Source organism: Copidosoma floridanum, unplaced genomic scaffold, assembly GCF_036245765.1.
Source record: "Copidosoma floridanum isolate Cflo_tuat_1 unplaced genomic scaffold, Cflo_Japanese_pri ptg000013l, whole genome shotgun sequence".
Classification (NCBI taxonomy): domain Eukaryota; kingdom Metazoa; phylum Arthropoda; class Insecta; order Hymenoptera; family Encyrtidae; genus Copidosoma; species Copidosoma floridanum.
Genome location: NW_028321890.1, coordinates 24,375,536 through 24,390,419, shown reverse-complemented (window position 1 = coordinate 24,390,419; position 14,884 = coordinate 24,375,536). Strand labels below are relative to the sequence as shown.

The window sequence follows — 14,884 nt, the reverse complement described above, 5'->3', positions numbered from 1 at the left end:
TGCTTCGTTGTAAGGCCGTATGACTGTGTATCCGTCAACTACTTATTAAGTTCTGAATAACTGTTTGATTGACAATCTCATTTTAGATAATGGCTTGAAGTAATTAGGATGCAAAAAAATGGATTTTTTTTTTTTTTCAGAAAAATAGATATACAAACGAATACATTCGCGCACAGTGTGAAAGTTGGAAAATCTGGACATTGTTAACAATACGTTAGCTTGTCGGATTGGATTCACGCGATGGTTTTTAAAACGACCGAGAGAGCGTGTGATACGAGAACCTTCAGGCATGGGAACGCCCATACGTGCAAACCTGAATTTAATGAAAAGTCGAGGCAGCTCTTGTAAAAACTGACCTACATTATTCACGTCTTTTGTTATTTCAGGTTCAGTAGGCTTACTTATTTGGTATGAAAATACTTCATGCATGGTTATTTTTCATAAATTTATTCAAATAATATTTTAAAACAATTTTTTTAAAGCTCGTTTACATATCAAAGGAATGATGGAAAATGTCATGACTGTTTTTTTTCACTGTAAAAATAAAACGTAAAATTAAATTTCACTGTTAAATAACTTTTTTCAAAAAAAATTAAAAAGGAAAAGAAAGAAAATGTCAGACTGATATTTTAATTTTCGGTACCCCCTCTCCCCCCCCAAAAAACTCATGATAATTTCCACCATACAAATAAAACAACAGTCTTCGTTTGGCACCTTACAGGTGTCTATTCAGTGAGGAATTTTTCTACCAATGCATTAAACTCTCCTGCATATCGCAAATGTAAATTGTGCGCTCCAGACTTAAATATTTCCACCCTGATTGAATAAAATACGAAATGATTACATTAAGAAATGATTTTTTACAATATTTGCATAAAAAATAAATGATTGAGTTACCTGGAATTCTTGATTTTAGATTTCAAGTAGTCTGGATGCTCAGGCAACACCATTACGTCTTTTTGACCGTGTATTATCAAAGTTGGGCATTTGATTTTAGTTAAATCAGCCTTGCAGATATCTCCGTTGTTCTTTTGATAAATAAGCTTCATACCGTCGATCCAGTCACTCCAAGTTTTTCTAAAATATTCTTCCCCATAAACTTCAATCATGGGAGCACGCATTCTCTCTGACCATGTATTTATGTCTCTTATTTCTAGAATAAAATTTACAATAGTGTTTTTCCAGCTATCACTAATAACTATAAGATCTTTGATTTACAGGTTTTTTATTACTTTCGTAAGTTTCGATCTCCGATGGCGCCATGTATGAATTCGCTCCAAAAACAACCATTTTTTGAACATTTACTGGATATTGAGCGGCTACAATGAGTGCAGTGATTCCACCATCACTCCAGCCAACCAAGGAAAACTTTTCATAGCCGAGAGTTTTCATCAAGTTGCAAGCCAAAGCTGCATCTTTCCTAAAAAAGTCTTCAGGAAAAGTTCTATTTGGTGGTCTGGATTTCCCATATCCAGGAGGATCCCATGCAACAACAGTCAACTTTTCCTTGTCAAGCTTTTCAATTTGCGGCTTAAAATCAGTCCAAATGGATCCTCAAAATAATTAAATAATTAAACATCATTGGTCACTTGAATTTTGTGAAGTTCCTGGTGCTACTTATTAGATAAAAGATACATTTGGTATATTTTTTAACAATTAAGTACCTACAGCTCCAGGCAATAAAAGAACAGGATGCTCTCCAACTCCGGTCTTCACGTAGTTGATGTTAACTCCATCTACCAGTGCTTTGCGTTCCTACAATTGGCGAGCATTAGCTGACGTGTGCATTTTTTTTTTTACATATCAAATACTTATTGAAAAAAAAGGAAATAATTTAAAATCAAGTCAGTTATCTGTGCTTCTGTAATTTACATTATATATATACTCACCACAATAGCAGAAGCACCTGTTGACGAACTTCTGGCAATTTTCACGAGATTTGTTTTTTTATTGTATTTGAAAAATGACTCCAAAACATGTTTTGCTGTGGACAACATATTTACGAACGTTCCTATCAGTTTTACAGAGATAACATGCAAAGGGAATCAATCTCTTACAGATGAACTTTTATCTAATCTACTAGAGATTCAAACTTGCTTTAATGGCGGTTATTTAAATTGAAATGAGAAATAAAAAGTTGATGTAAATACAATAAATAAAAGAGATCTATTGCACATTATTTATACATATTTAATGCCTCTGATCGATGTTATTGATATAATTGTAAAATACTACCCAAAAATATTCATGAAAAGTTTGTAAAAACATTGCTATTAATTAAAAGCAAATATCAATGCATGTAAAAAACTAATGAATTTTTAAAAATCGAGTAAGCTGCGTGTCTGACATCGAATAAGGTCACATTTGAGCTAACTCAAGTAAAATTAATTTTCAAGAAATGTTTATTTATAAATGTTCTTAAAAGTAACAAATTGTACGTCTAAAAAATAGCATGTAAGTAGTTTAACATATGCTTGTACAAATATAAGTTAGTTTTTTTACATTGTGCAGTTATTCCATAAAATAATAGTCTTTACTTAAGCGTCTTCTGTTAAGAATTTTTCCAGTAATGCATTAGTTTCGTCTGGGTGTTTTAAATGCAAATCGTGTTCTCCAGCCTCAAAAATTTCCAACCTACATAAACAAGAATTTCTATGTATGTTTATTTACGATAATAAATATATGAATAAAAATACCTCGAATTTTTTATTTTGGATTTCATGTAATCTGCATGTTCCATCAAAACTTCCTCATCTTTTCGTCCGTGAATAATTAAAGTTGGACATTTGATTTTAGTTAAATCAGCCTTGCAAATATCTCCGTTGTTCTTTTCATAAATACGTAACATTCCATCAACCCAATCACTCCAAGTTTTTGTAAAATATTCTTCTCCATAAATTTCAATCATGAGAGCCCGCATTCCCTCTGACCACGAACTTATGTCTCTTAACTCTGGAAGGAATAAATAAATAAGTTAATTTTTTTCGCAATTACAGTTAATCATTAAATATTTAAGTAAGTTTAATATTACTTTCATAAATTTCGGCTTCCAATGGCGCTATGTATGTATTCGCTCCAAAAACAACTATTTTTTGGACATTTTCAGGATATTGGGCTGCCATAATGAGTGCAGTGATTCCACCATCACTATAGCCAACCAAGGAAAACTTTTCATAGCCGAGAGTTTTCATCAAGTTGCAAGCCAAAGCTGCATCTTTCCTAAAAAAGTCTTCAGGAAAAGTTCTATTTGGTGGTCTGGATTTCCCATATCCAGGAGGGTCCCAAGCAATAATAGTAAATTTTTCTTTACTAAGCTTTTCAATTTGTGGCTTGAAGTCAGTCCAAATGGTTCCTTAAAAAAAAAGTTAGTTAAAGTAATTTGTCCTTTGAATTACTAAAAACTCCTTTTATGTACTTACAGCCAATTTGTTAACTAAGTTTGACTTAAATAATTTATAAAACTTATACCTACTGCTCCAGGCAGTAAGAGCACAAGATGTTCTCCAGTCCCAGTCTTAGCATAGTTTATATCTACTCCATCCACCAGAACTTTACGTTCCTACACACGTATTAACAATATTTAATATCAATATGTTGAAAAAAGATACTAAAAATGCATAGCTGTAATGTAATAAAATTAATTACTGATACCTCAGAAACTCAATTACACACTTACTGTAACTGCGGAAGCAGCGCTCGACATCCTGTATAAGCAATATATGATACTTATCAATGAAATTTAAAGTCCAAAAGTTACTTGCACCTCAAGATGTTTATTTACCTATGCGGATATCATTACCATGCGTGTACAGTTGGACATATTGAAAAAAACGTATAACTCCAAGCGCTCATTCGCTGAAATTCAACACGGTAGATCGCTTGTTTCAACTCTGATTGGCTGATCGAGCCGCACTGCGCACGAGCACATCTTTTACTTGGCCCTCCATTCTTTTCTTTCTCTCTCTCTCTCTCTCTCTCTCGGACGCATGTGTCATGTGTGTGCTGACCGTTTCATACAAATTTGAAAGCCTGTTTGGACTAGTCACAACTGCGAGGTCAACGCATCTATTTTTTCTAAATAGAGAATCGTCGTCGCTCAAACACGTGCATTGTGTACCTACAGATATTTTTTCAGCTGATCTCGCGAAAAGGTAAAACAATACAAATGTCAACGGCAGACGTAGCGAGTACCATTGTCGAGGAAGAGGATCTAGGAGATTGTGGAGGACAGGTGAAAGCTATCAAAAGTTTGGAGGTAAATAAACTGCACTTGCGTGTCGTGCACTCATACTTCTCTACACAATGGCAGTTCTGATTCATTAACTCTTCTAATAGTTACATATTTCTTGTCTGTAGATATCGTGTGCACATAACAATTGATTATTGATGAATGAAAAAAAGTTACACAATTTGTGAATTATACGCAGCGTGATGTACGCTCGAAATTTCTTTCAATACATTGCATGTAAATAAAAATGAAATAGTCCTTTATTTATTTGTTTTTTCAAACACTTCACAATAACTACCTGTAAATTAATCTATTTTGGTAGTAGCAGTTTTTAACTACTATTATTCACGGATTGCCTTATTTTCAATTTTTTTTTAAATACTCCTTGAATATGTTTATATGCCTATGTTTCACCTTAATACGTTTTAATTAAATGGACACCAAATGACAGGCTTGATGATTTCAGGGAAATGGCATCACAGCTAGTGATATCAAGAAGCTGGAAGAGGCTGGATTTTACACAGTTGAATCTGTGGCATACACACCAAAAAAAGTCCTGATGACAATCAAAGGAATCAGCGAAGGCAAAGCAGATAAAATTATTTTAGAGGCTTCTAAGCTAGTTACTATGGGTTTCAAAACAGCAGCTGAAGTTCACATGATCAGAGCCAACATAGTTTACATTACAACTGGTTCAGCCGAGTTGGATCGTCTTTTAGGTGGTGGAATAGAAACTGGATCCATCACTGAAATTTTTGGAGAATTCAGAACTGGAAAATCTCAGCTCTGCCACACACTGGCTGTCAATTGTCAATTACCTGTTGATATGGGTGGTGCTGAAGCTAAATGCATATACATAGACACAGAAGGCACTTTCAGGCCAGAAAGATTAATTGCTGTTGCTGAAAGGTACAACATTAGTGGTGACAACGTTCTTGACAATGTTGCCACTGCAAGGGCTTACAATTCTGATCATCAAACACAACTTTTGATCAAGGCAAGCGCTATGATGGCAGAATCGAGGTACGGACTACTCATCGTAGACAGTGCCACTGCACTGTACAGAACAGACTTTGCTGGAAGGGGAGAACTGGCAGCCAGACAAATGCATTTAGCCAGATTTCTTAGACTACTACTCAGATTGGCAGACGAGTTTGGATGTGCCGTTGTCATAACAAATCAAGTTGTAGCTACAGTTGATGGAGCTTCCTCTATGTTTGGAAGTGACACAAAAAAGCCCATTGGTGGTAACATAATAGCTCATGCCAGTACAACCAGGCTATACTTGCGCAAAGGGAGAGGTGAAACAAGAATTTGTAAAATCTATGATTCTCCTTGTCTTCCAGAAAGTGAAGCGACATTTGCCATTAATCCTGATGGAATAGGTGATGTTAAAGAGTAGGAGTAGTGTACTGTTAATTACGCCTTACTGTTCCATTTAATTTTATTGTAAAAATAACCCCTAGACTAATTTTAAAGAGTAATGGAGCTGATAGTTATAAATAATAACATTTTGTAACATATTTCACAAATGATGCTTTAAAATTCAAAAATTGTCTTTCATCTCACCTTCAATTGTTTATAACTTTATTTTTAAATGATGTACATGCGTTGCAAAAAATAGACTGGCAAAACTTAGATTTAATCAAGACTTATGTATTAAGGCAAAAAAAGTATGAAATAAGTGAAAAATAATAAATTTTAAATAAACAATGCAATTACGAATAAAAATACAGTTGCCCCGTCTTAATAAATACATTTTGTAATAATAAGAATTTCTATTGTTAATATATGTCTGAGCATCAATAAACGAAAAAAAATTGTTTATTCTATATATTACTCATTTTTGTCACAAAATTTCCTTAATTTTAAGATTTACTGTTTGAACTTCGTTTTAAATTAAATAATTTCGCCAAAGAGTGGGGTGCACCACTATTGAAAAAACATATTTTACGTTGTAGACATACTTTCAATTATGTTTATAATTAAAATTTTGCGAATTACCGACGTAATAAAAAGTTGACGTTGTCTGTGCAATTTGCGGCAATTTAACAAAATATCTCGTACCCAAAAAAAGCGATCTACTATATAACATTTATACTTTCAGAGGTAAATTTTTGGGTAAGAGATAGATTGTAAACTTGCCGCAAACACCACTCATCACGTTAACTTTTTATTTTCTATCTATTTAATTAGTTGCGGCTGGTTTATAATTGACTAAATAGCTCTGCTTCAAGTTATAGTAATAATTATTTTGATCAGCGCCATCTAGCGGTATTTTTTTTCGCCAAAAGTGGCCTCTAAAATTCTGAAACTGAGCATTAGCGCTTAGAGCCATTTAACCAACCATAAACCAGCCGCAACTTATTGTGTAGCTACAAAATAGAAAAATAACAGTACGTGTGTTTTTGGCGGCAAATTAACAATCTATTTTTTACCAAATAATCGACCTCCTATGTATTCATACTTTTAAAGATAAGTTTTCGAGTAGAAGATAGATTGATAACTTGCCGCCAAAAACACGTGTACTGTTATTTTTCTATTTTGTAGCTACAAGATAAGTTGCGGCTGGCTTATGGTTAGTTAAATGGCTCTAAGCTCTTATGCTCGGTTTCAGAATTTTAGAGGCCACTTTTGGCGAAAAAAAAAATACCGCTAGATGGCACTGATCCAAATAATTATTACTATAACTTAATTATAGTGGAGCCATTTAGTCAATTATAAACCAGCCGCAACTGATTGCATAGACATAAAATATAAAACAAATATTGAAGTTAAATATACCCGATGACAACACGCACGATTTCTCATATTCTAGAAAAAATAAAAAAAAACATATTGATGGATGATGATCCAAAGCTTGTATAAGTTTCTTGTAGTTTTTTTTTTTTTTTTTGGTAACAAGTGTACCCATGTACATGTCTTATATGTAATTCTTACTGATATCGGATAATAATTTAATAATTATAGTAAATATATAGCTTATTAAGTAACAGTAATTTCCCTCGACACACATTTATACGACTAAAACTTGGTAACTTCCTTCAGATATAGTACTTGAAATCATGAACTTTTCAGAAAAAAAAACATTCTTGAATTTTATTAATACAATTTCATTGCATTCTTTCCAAGTACATAAATTCGTGTGTGGTGCCTCGTGATATTTTTCATTTCCTAATTATCATCACAACAGTAGTGTTTAAATAAGTATTTTTAGTTTGAAGTAAACGTTTGCTATGGCATGCAGAGATACCCATCAACATTATTTTTCACAGAGCTACGCAAAAACATTATCATGCTCATTTTATATTTGCTTTATTCAAACACGTTACTTATAGATAATAACAACAGGTTGAATACAACGCAAGATATCTCTTGTCAATCAATTGAACGTGTGTGGATTGCAATTGTCATCTTGATCCTTGCCCCCCCCCCTACATAAGGCACCCTTGTATAAACAAAAATCATTAACAGTAGTTATAGTAAAATAGTAGTACTTGTAGTAATCACTACTAAATAGTCGATTTTATAAGCCGAATAAAAAAAGTAGAACACTTATGGTTTTGGAGGTCGATTCGCAGGTAACAATAAGATTGTAAACTTGCCGCAAACAGCACTAATCACGTCAACTTTTTATTTTATATCGATTTGATTAGTTGCGGCTGGTTTATAATTGACTAAACAGCTCTGCTTCAAGTTATAGTAATAATTATTTGGATCAGTGTCATCTAGCGGTATTTTTTTTTTCGCCAAAAGTGGCCTCTAAAATTCTGAAACCGAGCATAAGAGCTTAGAGCCATTTAGCTAACCATAAACCAGCCGCAACTTATCTTGTAGCTACAAAATAGAAAAATAACAGTACACGTGTTTTTGGCGGCAAGTTATCAATCTATTTTCTACTCAAAAACTTATCTCTAAAAGTATAAATACATAGAAGGTCAATTTTTTGATATAAAGTAAATTGTTAACTTGCCGCCAAAAACACGTGTACTGTTATTTTTCTATTTTGTAGCTACACAATGAGTTGCGGCTGGTTTATGGTTGGCTAAATGGCTCTAAGCGCTAATGCTCGGTTTCAGAATTTTAGAGGCCACTTTTGGCGAAAAAAAAATACCGCTAGATGGCGCTGATCCAAATAATTATTACTATAACTTGAAGCAGAGCTATTTAGTCAATTATAAACCAGCCGCAACTAATCAAATCGATATAAAATAAAAAGTTGACGTGATTAGTGCTGTTTGCGGCAAGTTTACAATCTTATTGTTACCTGCGAATCGACCTCCAAAACCATAAGTGTTCTACTTTTTTTATTCGGCTTATAAAATCGACTATTTAGTAGTGATTACTACAAGTACTACTATTTTACTATAACTACTGTTAATGATTTTTGTTTATACAAGGGTGCCTTATGTAGGGGGGGGGGGCAAGGATCAAGATGACAATTGCAATCCACACACGTTCAATTGATTGACAAGAGATATCTTACGTTGTATTTAACCTGTTGTTATTATCTATAAGTAACGTGTTTGAATAAAGCAAATATAATATTAGTGTGATAATGTTTTTGTGTAGCTCTGTGAAAAATAATGTTGATGGGTATCTCTGCATGCCATAGCAAACGTTTACTTCAAACTAAAAATACTTATTTAAACACTACTGTTGTGATGATAATTAGGAAATGAAAAATATCACGAGGCACCACACACGAATTTATGTACTTGGAAAGAATGCAATGAAATTATATTAATAAAATTCAAGAATGTTTTTTTTTCTGAAAAGTTCATGATTTCAAGTAGTATATCTGAAGGAAGTTACCAAGTTTTAGTCGTATAAATGTGTGTCGAGGGAAATTACTGTTACTTAATAAGCTATATATTTACTATAATTATTAAATTATTTTCCGATATCAGTAAGAATTACATATAAGACATGTACATGGGTACACTTGTTACCAAAAAAAAAAAAAAAAACTACAAGAAACTTATACAAGCTTTGGATCACCATCTATCAATTTGTTTTCTTTGATTTTTTCTAGAATATTAAAAATCGTGCGTGTTATCATCGGGTATATTTTACTTTAATGAGTTGAACTTTTTTCCTTGTATTATTTCATGCTAATATACCAACGATTACATGGCTCTATTGTAATTATTACAATTTACAGTAGAGCCATGTAATCGATTATAAACAAGCCTCAACTAAGTGTGTACGTATCAAATAAAAATTTAACGTTGTCTGTGCTATTTGCGTTAAGTTTACAATTTATCTTTCACCTAAAATGTACTTCCAAAAGTATAAATATATAGGCCAATTTTTGGGTAAAAGATATATTGTAAGCTTGCCGCAAATAGCACAGACAACGTTTGTTTTATATTTTATATCTATGCGATCAGTTGCGGCTGGTTAATACTTGACTAAATGGCTCTACTATAAGTTATAGTAATAATTATTTTGATCAGTGCCATCTAGCGGTATTTTTTTTTTCGCCAAAAGTGGCCTCTAAAATTCTGAAACCGAGCATAAGAGCTTAGAGCCATTTAGCTAACCATAAACCAGCCGCAACTTATCTTGTAGCTACAAAATAGAAAAATAACAGTACACGTATTTTTGGCGGCAAGTTATCAATCTATCTTTTACTCGAAAACTTATCTTTAAAAGTATGAATACATAGGAGGTCGATTATTTGGTAAAAAATAGATTGTTAATTTGCCGCCAAAAACACACGTACTGTTATTTTTCTATTTTGTAGCTACGCAATAAGTTGCGGCTGGTTTATGATTGGCTAAATGGCTCTAAGCGCTAATGCTCAGTTTCAGAATTTTAGAGGCCACTTTTGGCGAAAAAAAAATACCGCTAGATGGCGCTGATCAAAATAATTATTACTATAACTTGAAGCAGAGCTATTTAGTCAATTATAAACCAGCCGCAACTAATTAAATAGATAGAAAATAAAAAGTTAACGTGTTGAGTGGTGTTTGCGGCAAGTTTACAATCTATCTCTTACCCAAAAATTTACCTCTAAAAGTATAAATGTTATATAGTAGATCGCTTTTTTTGTGTACGAGATATTTTGTTTAATTGCCGCAAATAGCACAGACAACATCAACTTTTTATTACGTCGGTAATTCGCAAAATTTTAATTAAAAACATAATTGAAAGTATGTCTACTACGTAAAATATGTTTTTCGACGTACGTAATTTAACTACTGGCAGCATTTGTGGAATACAGTCGGCAAAGTACATGCAAGTATAAAGTTTATATATATATATATATATATTTTGTTGTTTTTTTTTTTTTTAACAAATCTCTTTCCCACGTAATGATGTAACAGTTATAAGCTGTATATTCAAGCAAATGAAATAGAAACCGTCTGCTTTGCAACTTGTTGTTTGCGCGCTGTTGTGCACTTAATTACAATACTTATACTTACGTGTTTTTGGACACTCTTCATGCGATTCATACCCTTTTCCTACTCGATTTTGTGCACGCTTCTGCGTTTTTATGTAGATGTCGTGACCAGGCTTCCATAGCTGTCCAGTGTCCAACGTCCATAAAGGACAGTCTTTTATTGCTGCTGAAAGTTTTTGTACTTTTTGTGTTACTGAAATCTAAGTACTTACTTATAAGTTGTACATTTTCTTTTCTAGTATCATTGTTATCTTATACTGTTCGACGTTTGCAGAGTACTTACTTATAGTTAACGTAAGTAAAAAATATGCAATTCCTAATAATGTACTGGTGAATGACACCCTATCTAATCTTGGGTATGCTAATTGTTAAAGTTGCTTCTTATTTTTCCATTTATTAGTAAACAAAACAGTATTAAAATAAAAGGATGAACGAATCTATAGTATTATTTATACAGATAACTCTACGAGTATAAAACCACTCGATCGGCAATATGCTAAGTTACACGGACTACGCCTTTTTGCCTTTTTTAACAACTTCGAAGTATATTGTCAAGTTACTTCCGTTTGAACTTTATTATTTTATACTTATTAAAGTATATATATTTAATTAAAATTTGTGTTCCAAACAATAACTCATTGTGCGTTCTATTATATTCTTCAATTCTAGTATTTATACAGCTATTATACTTACCTATTCTTAATAAGTCTTAGACTCGTCACTTATCTACTTACTTGGTTAGTCTTAAGTAAGTATTTTTTGTTAACGCCTTTATTTTTTTTACACGAACCGGCTTTTTGTCGCAACCTGCAATTTGCATTGTTGGGGCTAAGTAGTACATACGTAAAACAAACAGTTTCTCAATAAAAACAAAGTAATGTTTAAATTGTGCAAGTCAAATTTATTTTTGTCATCGCTTTCATTGTTGACGTGTCGCAAACAGTTGACACGTCAGTCGGGGTGTTCCGGCCGTCTTGCTGTTACTAAATTTTTCAGAAAAGCTTCGCTAATTAGGTACTATTAATTTTGTTACGTTGCACAGGGTTTTTTTTTTTTTTTTTTTTTTTTTTTTTTTTTTTTTTTTCATGTATCCTTATACCTACACGGTTAGATTTACGTTGGTTTGAAATAATAATTTTGTTCGAATGCTGCTTTTATAAGTAGGTTAGGTCAATGCATTTTCATTAGTCATTTTAAATTTGTCACTGTACTTTGTTTCAAGTATTTACATACTTTCTCTTTAAATTAAAATAATAAGTGTTAAATCTTGTACGAATAGAAAGTTTAGATTTATCAGTGCATTAAGCATAAGTTGTACCTACAATGTCATAGGAAAATAAATGAGTTAGTGAGGGTGGATAAGCGTGAAACTTGTCTTTTGAAGTATTTTATGTACTTATTTGGCAATGTTTTTGTTTCAGCCAGTACCATACCATTGCAAATATGAGTGACGATATCTCTATGTATACTTTACCCAATGACCAGCCCATGGTCAGATTGGAGTGCGAAGCAGCATTCAATGCTCTGTCGAATAAGGAAAAGTTATATGCCCACTATCTAAGTCAAGCTGCATGGAATGGTGGTCTCATAGTTTGTTTACAAACATCACCCGAATCACCACTGATATTTGCCCTTCTGCACAAAGTATTCCTTTCTGAATCAATAGCAGACTTGAAGAAGACTGCTCTAGCAGCTGGCTTCACAGAAGATGAATTTGTTGTAAGTAGTTTTTTGAGATGAGCGTGTTTTCATACATGGGCTTGAATTTTAATGTAAAATTTTTATTCATCAGGCTTTCTTAGTATACTCGTGTGGAGTTTTTGCCTACTCTGGGAATTACAAAGATTTTGGAGACAGTAAAATTATTCCAAATTTGCCCAAAGAAAAGTTTGAACAGTTAATCAAAGGGTCGAAAGCTTACAAGGATGATGAAGCTAGCTTGAAATTTCTTTGGGACAAAATTAAGGATGCGCTATATAATCTAGAAGGTAAAGTTAAATCCTTGGGCTTGGGTAGTAAAGGAATAACTACCTACTTCTCTGCAAATTGTACAGAAGAAGATGCAAAGCTTGTAAATGAGTTTATGCAAAAACACCATTTAGAATCTTACAATGCCAGGTGCTTCAAAACAGACGTTGAAGGTGACAACTACAAATGTAAATATGAAATAAGATTAGCCTCTACCGAAACAAGTGACAATCCTAAAATCACCCTACCGGAAGAAATCTTTGAAGGTGCTCAATTTAAAATTACTAGAGGCGATTATGATTTGCTCTTGCTGTCTGTGGTGGAGAATTTAAAAAAGGCTAAAGAGCATGCTGCCAATGAGACAGAAGTTAAAATGATCGAGAAATACGTTGAACACTTTGTCACGGGGTCTTTAGATGAGCACAAAAATGGATCTAGATATTGGATTAAAGACAAGGGACCTGCAGTTGAAACCTATATTGGTTTTATTGAAACTTACAGAGATCCAGCAGGTCAAAGAGGAGAGTTTGAGGGATTTGTTGCCATGGTAAATCGTGAAATGTCCCAGAAATTTTCAACTCTTGTTGATAATGCCGAAAAATTGTTGACAATTCTTCCCTGGGGCAAAGATTTTGAAAAAGACAAATTCTTGAGGCCTGACTTTACATCTCTAGATGTCTTAACGTTTGCGGGATCTGGAATTCCGGCTGGTATCAATATACCTAATTACGACGAGATTAGGCAGTCTGAAGGATTCAAGAACGTATCACTTGGCAATGTGATTTCAGCAAGACCATTGCAAGATGAGGTACCTTTTCTGTCAAAGGAAGATGACACTCTGTTCAATCAGCTTAGAGTTCCAAGCTTTGAGGTGCAAGTAGGTCTTCATGAGCTGCTTGGTCATGGTAGTGGTAAATTATTTAGAAAGAATTCTGATGGAACATTCAATTTTGATATCGAGAAAGTTAGGAGCCCTATTGACAATCAGCCAATCACCAAATACTACAAGGATGGAGAAACCTATGATTCAGTGTTTGGAGCATTGGGATCTTCATATGAAGAGTGTAGAGCTGAATCTGTCGGCCTTTACTTATCCTTAGAAAAAGATGTAACTAAAATCTTTGGTTACGAAGGTCCAGAGGCGGAAAAAGTTATTTACGTCAATTGGCTGACAATGTTTTGGATGGGATGTGCTAAGGCTTTAGAAATGTATGAACCCTCCACCAAAAAGTGGTTGCAATCCCACTCGCAAGCTCGTTATGTTATACTGAGAGTTTGTTTAGAAGCTGGAGAAGATTTTGTTAATATTGTTGAGACTGAACCTGGCAAAAATTTGAGATTGACAGTGGACAAAAGTAAAATTAACACTGTTGGTAAAAAGGCTATTGGAGACTTTTTGAAGAAGTTGCAATTCTACAAGAGTACTGCAGATTTCCAGGCTGCTAAAGAAATGTATGACAAGTACAGTGAAGTGCCTGAAGATGGTCCTCATCCATGGGCCAAATGGAGGGATATTATTCTAGCTCACAAAAAACCAAGAAGAATATTTGTGCAGACAAACACCACTGTTGATCGTAAGTATCACCAAAAAAGATAAAAAAACTAATTCAAAATTTTAAAAAGCAATGAGAATAATTTAAAATATTTTTTGCAGAATCTGGATCTGTTGTACTAAAGAGTTACGAAGAGACATTTGAGGGACTCATTCAGTCGGTGGTTGATAGATTCCCGTCGCCAAACTCATCTGAAAATCTTGTCAAACTGTGGGAAAAGGATCAAAAATTCTTCTACCCCGAGGAGCTTACGAACTGAGTTTTAACTCAAAACAATCGATAAAAGCATTACAGCATTTAAAAGTATTTTATACAAATCTCGCGTTGATGACTGAAAAAGTTTGATAATTCAATTTTTATACAGTGTATTTAAATTTTGTAATTACACATTATTATTTTACATACATAAAATCATCATTAATGTTGAATAAAACCGTAACAGACAGTTTTACAAATAATTTCTTCCAAATTTATTTACCTTTGATAACAATAAATTTAACAATTTCTCTTAACGGCAAAAACTGATGACTCTGATTCACTTATTAAGTGGTGCTCAAGGTGTCATGTATTTTATGTTTAAAGTTATGTTATTCATCAAACTTATTTGTTGCACTTGAAAAATAAAAATGGTTTTGATTTACAAATCCCGCCACCCATCTATGTCGTGTCTGCGCGCGCAAAGTAGAGAGGGGAGCGCGCGGGCAAAACGTGCTTTTGTTAAGTGTG

General features: G+C 33.4%; 4 protein-coding genes across 7 annotated transcripts; 2 read left to right on the top strand and 2 right to left on the bottom strand.

The window, feature by feature from the left end:
* Window positions 1-676: 676 nt before the first annotated feature.
* LOC106647367 (serine hydrolase BPHL-like) lies at window positions 677-1,997 on the bottom strand. Its single transcript, XM_014363710.2, has 5 exons — window positions 1,890-1,997; window positions 1,665-1,755; window positions 1,233-1,553; window positions 898-1,153; window positions 677-816 (listed from the first exon to the last, which is right to left on the bottom strand). Exons 1-5 carry the CDS (start codon window positions 1,995-1,997, stop codon window positions 726-728), a joined length of 867 nt encoding a protein of 288 aa, XP_014219196.2. The 3' UTR covers window positions 677-725.
* A 480-nt stretch (window positions 1,998-2,477) lies between these two features.
* LOC106647254 (serine hydrolase BPHL) lies at window positions 2,478-3,893 on the bottom strand. Its single transcript, XM_014363563.2, has 6 exons — window positions 3,782-3,893; window positions 3,677-3,704; window positions 3,469-3,559; window positions 3,032-3,352; window positions 2,697-2,952; window positions 2,478-2,634 (listed from the first exon to the last, which is right to left on the bottom strand). Exons 2-6 carry the CDS (start codon window positions 3,701-3,703, stop codon window positions 2,538-2,540), a joined length of 792 nt encoding a protein of 263 aa, XP_014219049.2. The 5' UTR covers window position 3,704; window positions 3,782-3,893; the 3' UTR covers window positions 2,478-2,537.
* Window positions 3,894-4,003: 110 nt separating this feature from the next.
* On the top strand, window positions 4,004-6,060 carry LOC106647349 (DNA repair protein RAD51 homolog 1). Of its 2 annotated transcripts, none has more exons than XM_014363687.2 (2): window positions 4,004-4,255; window positions 4,695-6,060. In XM_014363687.2, exons 1-2 carry the CDS (start codon window positions 4,166-4,168, stop codon window positions 5,628-5,630), a joined length of 1,026 nt encoding a protein of 341 aa, XP_014219173.1. In that variant the 5' UTR covers window positions 4,004-4,165; the 3' UTR covers window positions 5,631-6,060. The 2 variants fall into 2 exon arrangements, with proteins under 2 accessions (XP_014219173.1, XP_089447084.1); XM_089590958.1 differs by having other exon boundaries at window positions 4,192-4,255; window positions 4,680-6,060.
* A 4,724-nt stretch (window positions 6,061-10,784) lies between these two features.
* On the top strand, window positions 10,785-14,596 carry DppIII (dipeptidyl peptidase 3). Of its 3 annotated transcripts, none has more exons than XM_014363619.3 (4): window positions 10,785-10,931; window positions 12,063-12,356; window positions 12,430-14,179; window positions 14,260-14,596. In XM_014363619.3, exons 2-4 carry the CDS (start codon window positions 12,081-12,083, stop codon window positions 14,415-14,417), a joined length of 2,184 nt encoding a protein of 727 aa, XP_014219105.2. In that variant the 5' UTR covers window positions 10,785-10,931; window positions 12,063-12,080; the 3' UTR covers window positions 14,418-14,596. The 3 variants fall into 3 exon arrangements, with proteins under 3 accessions (XP_014219105.2, XP_014219104.2, XP_014219106.2); XM_014363618.3 differs by having other exon boundaries at window positions 12,059-12,356; XM_014363620.3 differs by lacking the exon at window positions 10,785-10,931 and adding an exon at window positions 11,538-11,651 and having other exon boundaries at window positions 12,059-12,356.
* Window positions 14,597-14,884: the final 288 nt, after the last annotated feature.

Bases quoted from the DNA above. Each gene is read 5' to 3' on its own strand.
- LOC106647367 (XM_014363710.2), bottom strand. From the start codon at position 1,997: ATGTTGTCCACAGCAAAACATGTTTTGGAGTCATTTTTCAAATACAAT. The intron at 1,554-1,664 runs GTACTTAATTGT...AATTATTTTGAG, and splicing joins TTTATTGCCTGGAGCTGTAG to GATCCATTTGGACTGATTTT. The intron at 1,154-1,232 runs GTAATAAAAAAC...ATTTTATTCTAG, and splicing joins GGAGATCGAAACTTACGAAA to AAATAAGAGACATAAATACA.
- LOC106647254 (XM_014363563.2), bottom strand. From the start codon at position 3,703: ATGTCGAGCGCTGCTTCCGCAGTTACA. The intron at 3,560-3,676 runs GTAAGTGTGTAA...ATACGTGTGTAG, and splicing joins GCGCTGCTTCCGCAGTTACA to GAACGTAAAGTTCTGGTGGA. The intron at 3,353-3,468 runs GTATAAGTTTTA...TTTTTTTTTAAG, and splicing joins CTTACTGCCTGGAGCAGTAG to GAACCATTTGGACTGACTTC.
- LOC106647349 (XM_014363687.2), top strand. From the start codon at position 4,166: ATGTCAACGGCAGACGTAGCGAGTACCATTGTCGAGGAAGAGGATCTA. The intron at 4,256-4,694 runs GTAAATAAACTG...TGATGATTTCAG, and splicing joins AAGCTATCAAAAGTTTGGAG to GGAAATGGCATCACAGCTAG.
- DppIII (XM_014363619.3), top strand. From the start codon at position 12,081: ATGAGTGACGATATCTCTATGTATACTTTACCCAATGACCAGCCCATG. The intron at 12,357-12,429 runs GTAAGTAGTTTT...TTTATTCATCAG, and splicing joins TCACAGAAGATGAATTTGTT to GCTTTCTTAGTATACTCGTG. The intron at 14,180-14,259 runs GTAAGTATCACC...TATTTTTTGCAG, and splicing joins GACAAACACCACTGTTGATC to AATCTGGATCTGTTGTACTA.